Source organism: Daucus carota, chromosome 1 (genome assembly GCF_001625215.2).
Source record: "Daucus carota subsp. sativus chromosome 1, DH1 v3.0, whole genome shotgun sequence".
Classification (NCBI taxonomy): domain Eukaryota; kingdom Viridiplantae; phylum Streptophyta; class Magnoliopsida; order Apiales; family Apiaceae; genus Daucus; species Daucus carota.
The window spans coordinates 25,815,560-25,826,702 of record NC_030381.2 but is presented as its reverse complement, the minus strand read 5'-3'; the positions used below and the strand labels follow the sequence as shown (position 1 = coordinate 25,826,702).

The window sequence follows — 11,143 nt, the reverse complement described above, 5'->3', positions numbered from 1 at the left end:
CTCGTGTTCGTTCGACAATAAATAAAAATATTTATAATATTATATGTAAATATAATATATAATATTATTTAAAAATATACATTGTTCGTGAACAGTTCGTGTTCGGTTCGACATGTTCGCGAAAAGTTCGTGTTCGGTTCGTTACCGAACCGAGTTCGGACAGAAAATTTTGTCCGATAAAATTATCGAACATTGTTCGGTTCGTTAAGATTTTGTTCGAGTTCGATAAGCGTTCGTCCGGGTTCGGTTCGCTTGTAGCTCTAGCAACAAGTACGAAATCCAACCATAAAATTTGCAGCAACCATAAATTATAATCCAGTATCAAAGCGACTAAATTACATTATCAAAAGACACAGATACAAAAGACTTTATGCAGAATTACGTCTACGGAAAAACAAACTAGAGAGTATAAAACACTATAATATATCAAAAGCTAGAGATACCTGGAGAAAGCTTCAGGTTGGCTAGGAATAGCAAAAAAATTTGGGGGCCGTCTTAATTCTGACCAACTCAACCTCTTTCTCAAACTTCACATCTGTTCTAAACTCAGCGAAACAAATGTTGACTCTTGCTTGGAAGGTTTCCACTTTCCTTTTTCTATCAGTTGCTTGAAAGGTTATGTAGTACCTGCAAGGAGCAAGAGGCTCCGAGTTGGCCTTTAGCACACACACATTGCTATAATGCGTTCCCTGTGGGAAGTATACACGGATATTCAGTAAAGTTATCAATGTAATAGCAGGAAAAAAGAATAAAAACGTTGTCGAGAGAGACACAGACATGCTTCTTGTTATACTCAATAATTGCCTCACAGGAGCAATCTTGGAGTTTAGTTACACATTTTGCATTCGCTAGGATTTTTGGTGGGTCATAAAGCCGAACTAGAGTCCCGGGAACAACAAATTCTGAATAGTCTTGCATATCAAAACCCTGCAGTGTTATTCAGTAATTAATCAGCATATATTCCTCTAACAGAACACGAAAACAATTAAAGAAACACGGCTGAGAAAAAGGAGCAAGTGGAAGTTTAAACAGCAATTCAATAATAAAATTGTAATTTAAATTTGTAAAAGATAAAATCATTATCTACACATCAGAAGATAACATAAACAATGAAAAATTGATATATACACAAACATAACATAAGTACTGACATCGGTTTCTATCATATCAAGCTGGTGACTTGCAAAATCACGAAACTTCATAGGCCGACGCCCTGTATGAGGATCAACCCCGGCATCGTCAGAATCCCAGCAAGCTTTAAACTCATCGTTGAAAGTGCTCATAAACATCTCCAATCGCTCTTCCCTTGATCTACCCACCATGCTTAAGCTTTCCACATCATCAGCCTGTGGGATCATCGTGGAAAATACCAAACCCTAATTTTTATGGTGTTCAAACAAATATGTTTTTTTTCCGATATTATATATACTATCTTGGTTTTATATTCGTGTTTAACTTTAAATTCTTTTTAAGTAAGTGAATTTTTACTGATAATTATGAATTACAATTTTTATGATTTTAGAAAAAGATCTTTATAATATTCTCTAATTATTTAATGTATATATATATACACACACATAAAAAGTAAGATATATTAAACAAAAAAGGCAAATCTCACAACGACTTAAAAACACGATCGAATACAGTGGGGGTTAACACTTTTCAAAAAAAAAGAAAGTGGGGGTTAACACTTTTCAAAAAAAAAAAAAGAAAATGGGGGTTAACAAATACGAGTATTTTGTAAAGTAATCAAAAGTTACTTTTAAATTCTTATATGTATTGAATATTTATTATTCAATAAATACAGTTTTGTTTTTACAGAATTCAATAAATACAGTTGGTTACTTGGTTATATTGTTTTCTTCTTTGAAGGATGGTCTTACTCTCCCCTCATTCATCACAGTAGTAAGTCTCAATTTATAAGTTCATTTTCGAAAAAAATTTGTTTCAAAATACTTGTCTCTCAATTCTTTCAATACAAATTTATTTAAATATTAATTGTGACTTTTTTGAAACTCAATGCACTAAATCTCTATATTTATTGTGATTTTTTTGAAACTCAACTATATTCTCATTTATCAATGCACTAATTAATGATACATTAGATAAAATTATATCTAACCAACTTTTTCCTTAATATGCGTGTTTTTTTTAGAAGGGACTTATAAATTGAGACGAATGGAGTATAATATATCTGACTTGCAATATAACTGAATTTGAAATGTCTAGCCACTTCTCCTTAATTATTTGATATAGGTGTTGCATGTCTTTTAGTTGCAATCGTGTGCAGTATGTTAGTTTATGCGGGAAGTGGGACATGGGAAGTGGGACTTTGGAGTTTGGACTGCTTATGTGTATTATTAATGGGATCGGAGATGGGATGAAGCACTCTAGATGCTTTCTGATTTTTCCCATACCAGTTATTTTTGGTCAGTATGTTGGGCATATATGCAAACTCCCGATACTATGGTACTGTTTCAATGTTAAAGGTTTAGGGCAAAATTAGCGGTTTGAGATGTTTTGGAGATTTGACCACTAGAATCCATTAAACTTAGTGTTTAGTAGTTAGTAGATTGAAATATAGGTTTGAATTCAAAAAGCTAATTTTGAAAAAACTACTTTGAGGATTTTTTGGATTAGAGATTTTGGTTTGTGTCAGAAAAAGTTAATCAATTAGTTATTTACCAAATAACTAATTCAATCCGCTAGTCAAAACATCTACTTCAATCAGCTAGTCAAAACATGTGATTCAATCCGCTAATAGCTAACAGCTAACCGCTTGCATATGATTCAATCTGCTAACAGCTAACCGCTTGCATATGATTCAATCCGCTAAGAGCTAACCGCTAATTCTCAAACAAGGCGTAGATGATATTGATTACTCCAGTGATTTTACATTGACACATGAATATTAATAACATATATGATTTTTGTTCTCACACAACTATAAGAGCATCTCCAAGGAAAATATGTATAATGATTGACTATATTGAGTAGCTAAACTCATTATGTAAATTTTTGGCTCAGGGGACATGAATGTGCTCCAATGAGATTATTTATAATTGTGCTTATGTAAAATTATACATAAGAGCTCACTTGGTTCGACAAATATAGTCAACCAAAAGTGGTTGGCTATATTTTTTGCTGAGGGAAATAGGGGATGGAGGGGTGGAGTTCAATAATTTTTAGATAATCCTTATAAGTGCAATCTAGACACCACCTAAAACCCTCTCGATCCCCAATTCAAGCGACTCAAACCCTAGCTTTTCAATTCGAAATTCAGGCTTCATTATAGCTCGTTCATTCAATCCATTCATGGATTCGAGCTCCTTGCGTTATGAGCTTTCAATCGATATACATATATCGATGAGAAATCTCAAGCAGTTTCTTGCTTCGAAACGAATTGAAATCCATTTAAATCTCCGACGATGGCGATTACTGTTCTCCGGTGACAATTTCCAGTCAGGCATGAATGATTCCAGCCTCTCTGAGCAATCACGAAGATCAAATTGGTGGTGGCGAGTCCAGAACCTGTGAACTCGACGGCGACTCACCGAGTCAACTCGGTAACTCAGACGAGTACTCACTGAAAGATTAAAATCTTGCCGCAGCTAGATTATTAGCCCTTTGAATGGCTAATACAGGTCCATGCGATGCAAGGCCATGGACCAGGTGAGGAGTTCTCGCAGCCTCAGTGGCTTGCAAATTAGTGTTACCGTTTCATTCGTTTTACAGTTGGAATTGTATTATTCAGTGATGACATTTGGTTATGTGTGTGCTTGATGATTTTGAAACTGTGTGGTTAGTAAATTGTGTGTATGTGCAACAAAGTTGTGTAGTTGATCAGCTTAAGTGTGTTCCTGGCTCTGCCTTTATAATATTAAGAGGAGCTTCTAGCATAACAAGGTTGTAACATCCATGGCGGTCGTGAAGAGATCGAGAAATGGGTGGAGAAGAAGGGTGCTATTTGGGCGATAATTGTGCCTTAATTAAGGATATTAATTATTCTTAATTAATGGTTTTTGTACCATTTATGGCGACCATGATTGGAGAATTTTGGCCTATAGAGGCATTTAAGTGCCATAATATTGAGCACGGTTGGATAGCTCAGTGGTTAAAAGCTTATCCTCTGTCGTCCCAGGTCCTGGGTTCGACCCTGGCTCACCCCGAGAGTTTATCTGAGAACAGATACTCATTTGTAAGGCTATAAGCCATATTTGTCAAAAAAAAAAAAAAGTGCCATAATATTGGCTCAATTATGTCTTTATTTTAGTTTTTTCAAATTCACTCATATTCTTTTTATCGGTTTTGTCTTATTTTCAGGATGTTTAATAGAGATTTTATGACTTTACTTATAAAGGCTGCTTCTGAGAAGACGCGACCCTTGGTGTTCTAGTCTGTATTGTAAACGATGTCATTTTGTAGGGCACTCTTTTTCCCCTTGAGTTTTTTTCCCACAAGGTTTTACTCTTGAGGGGTTTTAACGAGGCTTTTTTTTTGTGGGTTATCTCTTCTGACTTGAAAGGCTATATTATCTAAACGTCCGGAGTATTTACATACTTTCGGTTAGATGATATACCTTCTTGAATGATGGAAACTCTGTCCATCCGGATATTGTAATTTTCAATCTTGGTATAATACAACCATCTTATGACAACAACAACAAAAAAAAAATCTAGACACCACCTAGGTGTCACATAAGAAAAAAAATTTAGCTAAGGGTTTTTAGGTTGGAGATGCTTATATTTTTCATCCTGCATGGGACAAACACTACATGATTCTGTTTAAAAAAATAAATCTAAATAGTTGCTCTGGCCCTTGTACCCCTTGTACGAAGACACACATAAAATCTAAAAATCGCCCCTTACTGGAGCCGTAACTAAACCCTAAATCAATATATCAATATATATATATATATATATATATATATATATATATATATATATATATATATATATATATCATATATATATATAAAGGAGGATGCGGGCGTCTCCAGAAATATATATAAAGGAGGATGCGGGCGTCTCCAGAATTGCTCGATTCAGTCTTCTGATTTTTCTTGAATTTCGGAGAGAAAATATAATTATAATTCAGAAAATCAGGTCCAAGAATTCTAAAAGTAATATGACTCTTTTCTTATCGAATTCTAAAGGTAATACACTCCTTTTTTATCGAATCGAATTTTAAAGGTAATACAATTCTTTTTTATCGAATTCTAATTTATCGAATCGAATTTTAAAGGTAATACAATTCTTTTTTATCGAATTCTAAAAGTAATAAAATTCTTTATATATTTATATATTGAAGATTTATAACAGAACTAAAATTTTATCTTCAATTTTATTTTATTCTATTTTATTTTATTCTTTTTCTACTAATATTGTAATTTAAATTTCTGATTTTTCTTAAATTTCGGAGAGAAAATATAATTATAATTCAAAAATAAGGTTCAAGAATTCTAAAAGTAATACAACTCTTTTCTTATTGAATTCTAAAAATGATACAACTCTTTTTCTTTTTATTTAGTATTTCTTATTGAATTCTAAAGATAATACAATTTTTTTCTTATTTAGTAATCCAAAAAGAAATAGAATTATATTTAAAAAATTAGGTTTTAACCAATGACTAGGAATCATAAAATAATAATAATTAACAAAAAAAATAGGATATATAAAATAAGAATCATATATTGATTTTATAATAATGTAAATGATTCTTGATTAGTATTGTGTTTGACGTGCACGGGAGGCGGCCCAAACTAATTTTTATCTAAATAATAATAATTTTCCAATTAGTATTATGTTTGACGAGAAAGTGGCTAATATAATTTTTATCTATGTTATAATTTTTTTTTGTTGAAACGGCGGTTCAAAATAATTACAAAATAAAATAAGATATATAAAATAGGAATCATATATTGATTTTATAACAATGTAAATGATTCTTGATTAGTATTGTGTTTGACGGGAACGGGAGGCGGCCCAAACTAATTTTTATCTAAATAATAATAAATTTTCTATTAGTATTATGTTTGATGGGAAAGTGGCTAAAATAATTTTTTGTCCATGTTATAATATATTTTTTTTGTTAAAACGGTACCACGGTTCAAATTAATTTTTATCCAGTTATAATCTTTAATTTTATCATAATTAGAATAATTTTATTAGTGTTGTGTTTGACAGTATAGCGACTTAAACTAATATCTAAATTGTAATGTTTTTTTATTAGTACTGTGTTTGACAAGAGAGCGGCTCAAACTAATTTTGATCTAAATTATAATATTTAATTTTATCTTAAAAATAATAATTATGGATTAATATTGTCTTTGACGGGAGGGAAGTTCGAACTAATTTTATTATTAGTATTGTGTTTGACATGATGTCCACTTATACAAATTTTTGTACTAATTATAATATTTTTTTATTAGTGATATGTTTAACGGGAAGATGACTCAAAATAATTTTAATGCTATTCATATCAAAATTTATAACGCCGCCGCGAAGCGCGGCTATATATATAAAGGAGAATGCGGGCGTCTCTAGAATTGTTCGATTCAGTCTTCTGATTTTTCTTAAATTTCGGAGAAAAGATATAGTTATAATTCAAAAAATTATGCCTAAGAATTCTAAAGCTAATCCAATTCCTTTGATTCAGTCTTCTGATTTTTCTTAAATTTCGGAGAAAAAATATAGTTATAATTCAAAAAATTATGCCTAAGAATTCTAAAGCTAATCCAATTCCTTTTTTTATTGGATTCTAAAGATGATACCATTCTCTTCTTATTTAGGAATTGATTTTAAGAGGAGTGAAATTATATTTATTCAAACTAACAATCATGGATAAAACATAATTTAAAATCTTATTATATTCAAAATAACAATCATAGAACAAATATTTTTAAAAAAACAATTCTTTAATTTTTTATTAATGATATGTTTTACAGGAACATGGCTCAAAATAACTTTTATGCAATTATAATATTAATTCGTATCAAAATTTCTAAAAAAGATTCTAGATTAGTATTGTGTTTGAGGGGAGGGCGGCCCAAATTAATATTTATCTAAATAATAATAAAATTTCCAATTTGTATTATGTTTGACGGAAAAGCGGCCAAAATAATTTTTTTATCTAACTTAACTTTTATGCAATTACAATATTAATTCGTATCTCAATTTCTAAAAAGATACTTTGATTAGTATTGTGTTTGAGGGGAGGGGCCCAAATCAATATTTATCAATTTTTATCCAATTATAATCTTTAGTTTTATCATAATTAGAATAATTATAGTGATAATTATCATAATTTTATGATAAATTTAGATATTTTTATCACTATATTAGTATTGTGTTTGAGAGATGACTCAAAATCAGTCTTCTGATTTTTCTTGAATTTCGGAGAAAATATAACTATAATTCAAAAAAATAAGGTCCAAGAATTCTAAAAGTAATACAATTCTTTTCTTATCGAATTCTAAAGATGATACACTCCTTTTTTATCGAATCGAATTTTAAAGGTAATACAATTCTTTTTTATCGAATTCTAAAAGTAATAAAATTCTTTATATATTTATATATTGAAGATTTATAACATAACTAAAATTTTATCTTCAATTTTATTTTATTAAAGTTTCCACATAAATTTGTATCACATATAAAGGAGGATGCGGGCGTCTCTAGGATTGTTCGATTCAGTCTTCTAAATTTTCTTGAATTTCGGAGAGAAAAGATAATTATAATTCAAAAAATCAGGTCCAAGAATTCTAAAATTAATACAATTCTTTTCTTATTTAATTCTAAAGATGATACAGTTCTTTTCTTATTTGGTATTTCTTATTAAATTCTAAAGATGATACAATAGTATTTCTTATAGAATTCTAACGATGATACAATTCTTTTCTTATTTAGTAATTCTAAAAGAAATAGGATTATATTTATTCAAAATAATAATAATAGATAAAATACAATTTATATTTAAGTTATGTAAAGTAATATATACAATTCTTATTTTCGATAATATATAATATATTGAAGATATGTTTAACGGGAACACGACTGAAAATAACTTTTATGGAATTATAATATTATTTCGTATCAAAATTTATAAAAAAAGATTATTTATTAGTATTGTGTTTAAGGGGAGGACGGCCCAAATTAATTTTTACCTAAATAATAATATTTTTTTATTAGTAATATGTTTGACGGGAAAGTAGCTAAAACAATATTTTGTCTAAATTTATAAAAAATTCATAACGCCGCCGCGAAGCGCGGTTTCTAATTTTTCTTAAATTTCGGATAAAAAATATAGTTATAATTCAAAAAATCATGTTTAAGAATTCTAAAAGTGATACAATTCTTTTCTTATTGAATTCTAAAGATGTATTTATGAATCCTAAAAAGAGTAGGATTATATTTATTTAAACTAACAATCATATATAAAATACAATTTATATTTAAGATTTGTAAGGTGATACGTACAATTTTTATTTTCAATTTAGTCTTATATTTTTTTTTAAATTTTCTGAATGCGGGCGTCTCTAGAAATGCTCGATTCAGTCTTCTAATTTTTCTTAAATTTCGGATAGAAAATATAATTATAATTCAAAAAATCATGTTTAAGAATTCTAAAAGTGATACAATTCTTTTCTTATTGAATTCTAAAGATGTATTTAGGAATCCTAAAAAGAGTAGGATTATATTTATTTAAACTAACAATCATATATAAAATACAATTTATATTTAAGATTTGTAAGGTAATACATACAATTTTTATTTTCAATTTAGTCTTATATTTTTTTTTAAATTTCGTATAGAAAATAAAGGATGGCAAAGATAATAATCATTAAAAAACACCAATAGCAAAAAAATTAGAACCATAAAAGAGTAATAATTTTTAAGTAATAAATAGGAATCATAAAATAAAAATAATTAACAAAAAAAATAGGATAGTATATAAAATAGGAAATATATATTGATTTTATAATAACGTAAATGATTCTTGTAAGTCTAAATGTAAAGACAACCCTATCTGTTACATAGGGATGATAACTCAACAATAGAACAGGACAAGTAAATAACACTACGCCTGCACCGGAATCGGAAGATACGAAGACAAAGGTTGAAGAAGCCATCTACAGTCTTGAAGGAATAAGTTCACTGGAAGAAGTTCATTAATATGTTCATGCATCAGTGAAGAATAAAGATTGAAGTATTCAAGATTGTGGAAGCAATGAAGATGTTGTCCAAGTACTCTAAAGATTTCAGTGCAACCCCTGAAGCAAGATATTTCTATATATCTTGGTTGGTTATTTATAATCAACAAACTGAAGCATAAACTAACCCGGAACCGACTGATCAATGGTTGCTGACAAAGACGGTACAATGTTCAACTTCAGTGTTAGTCGCTTGTGAACCAGACCAGTGCACTAAGCGTCAGCACGTACGGAGCTTTGCAAAGTACTTATCGATCGAAGAATTGATCCAGTCATATCAAGTCATTTGTTCCACAGCCAAGCCAAGCCAAATGCCAGCTATGCCAAAGCTTACTGCTCAAATGCCATATGTCAAAGCTTCCACAGAAAGCCATATCAGGAAGTGACATTTTATATATGTGTGCACTTATATATTTGTATATGTACAAATATAATTATATATGTATATATGTATATTTAATTAAATATAATATATATAATATATATGTATATATGTTTTTAAACATATGTATATGTATATTTATATGTATATATATTTAAATAAATATATATGTATATAGTATATATATTTATATTTTACATAAACATTTATATATTTAAGTGTATATATATATATTATATTATGTGCATAAATATGTGTATATTTATATCTATAGATAATTATATATATATATCCCTATATATATTTATATTTATATTTACATATAATTTTATGTATATTATATATATTTAAATATATGAGAATATATTTAAATATATGTATATATATATATATTACTATATGTTTATATAAATATTATTTATATACATTTATATATATATCTTTATTTATACATATATTTATATAATATTATGAATATAATATAAATATATGGATGGTGCATACTCAAGTCAATCTCAGTCAAAGGAGTGATAACAAGGAAAGCTTTTACTATGTAAGGAGCAACATTTGACCAAAAGTCAACAGCTCTTCCTCACTTAGAAATTTTCTAAGTACATCACAATGGAGTATCCCACTCTTGAGGAGCAAACTTTGACCAAAGTCAAAGTTCGTCCCAAGAGATGAGAGAGAACAAGGGACCTTCACCATGGAGCACAAGTTGGAGTTTTTACTTAGAATTATTTCCTAAGTCTTGGCTGATCAACTGGGAAGCGCAACTTGGAGCGCAACCTTTGACCAAGTCAAAGGTTGCGACTCTAATTCATCTCACTGTGGCACTAGTTGAAGTAACTACATTTGTCTAAGTAGAAGACACTGTGGAGACCTGTGAGGCGCAAACTTTGACTAAGTCAAAGTTGGCGCCACACACACTCACATGGAAATCATGGCGCAACTTTCTTCACTTGGAAATTCTCCAAGTACTGAAGCAACAAGGCAACACAGTGAAGGAGTATGGAGGCGCAAGGTTTGACCGGCGCAACCTTTGACTTTCAAATAGGCGCCATGTTTGACTCCTGCTTGGCGCAACTTCAATTGCTTAGAATTATTCTAAGTAGAAGTTTTGCTTGAATCAGTCAAGCGCAACATTTGACTTAGTCAAATGTTGCGCCTCTGACTTATAATTCTTGGCGCAACTTTGAGTTTCTCTTGAGTTAGTTTTTATTTGGACAATTCAATTTAACCACAGTTAAACTGAATTCGTCCAGGACGAACTCAAGTCGTCCAGGACGAACTCGTTAACCATGGTTAGTTTATGAAAGCCTATAAATATGTGATTGTGGTTCTCACAATTTACACACATCCTTCGGGATGGATGGCCAAGTGCTATGCACAAACTCTCTCAAATATACACACACCCTAGCCTAGTTTTGTACCATAAATATTTGTAGTGGATAGGGCTTGTAATATTTAGAGGAGTGGTCATTGTAGCCGAACCTTCGGGTTTGGATTTATAGCACCTTCGAGGTATTTATCAATATACAGATATACCT

At 30.0% G+C, this 11,143-nt stretch overlaps 1 protein-coding gene across 1 annotated transcript; it reads right to left on the bottom strand.

Annotated features, from left to right (window-relative positions):
• Positions 1-302: 302 nt before the first annotated feature.
• On the bottom strand, positions 303-1,392 carry LOC108219909 (uncharacterized). Its single transcript, XM_017393505.2, has 3 exons — positions 1,152-1,392; positions 778-927; positions 303-689 (listed from the first exon to the last, which is right to left on the bottom strand). Exons 1-3 carry the CDS (start codon positions 1,356-1,358, stop codon positions 465-467), a joined length of 582 nt encoding a protein of 193 aa, XP_017248994.1. The 5' UTR covers positions 1,359-1,392; the 3' UTR covers positions 303-464.
• Between the last annotated feature and the right edge of the window lie 9,751 nt (positions 1,393-11,143).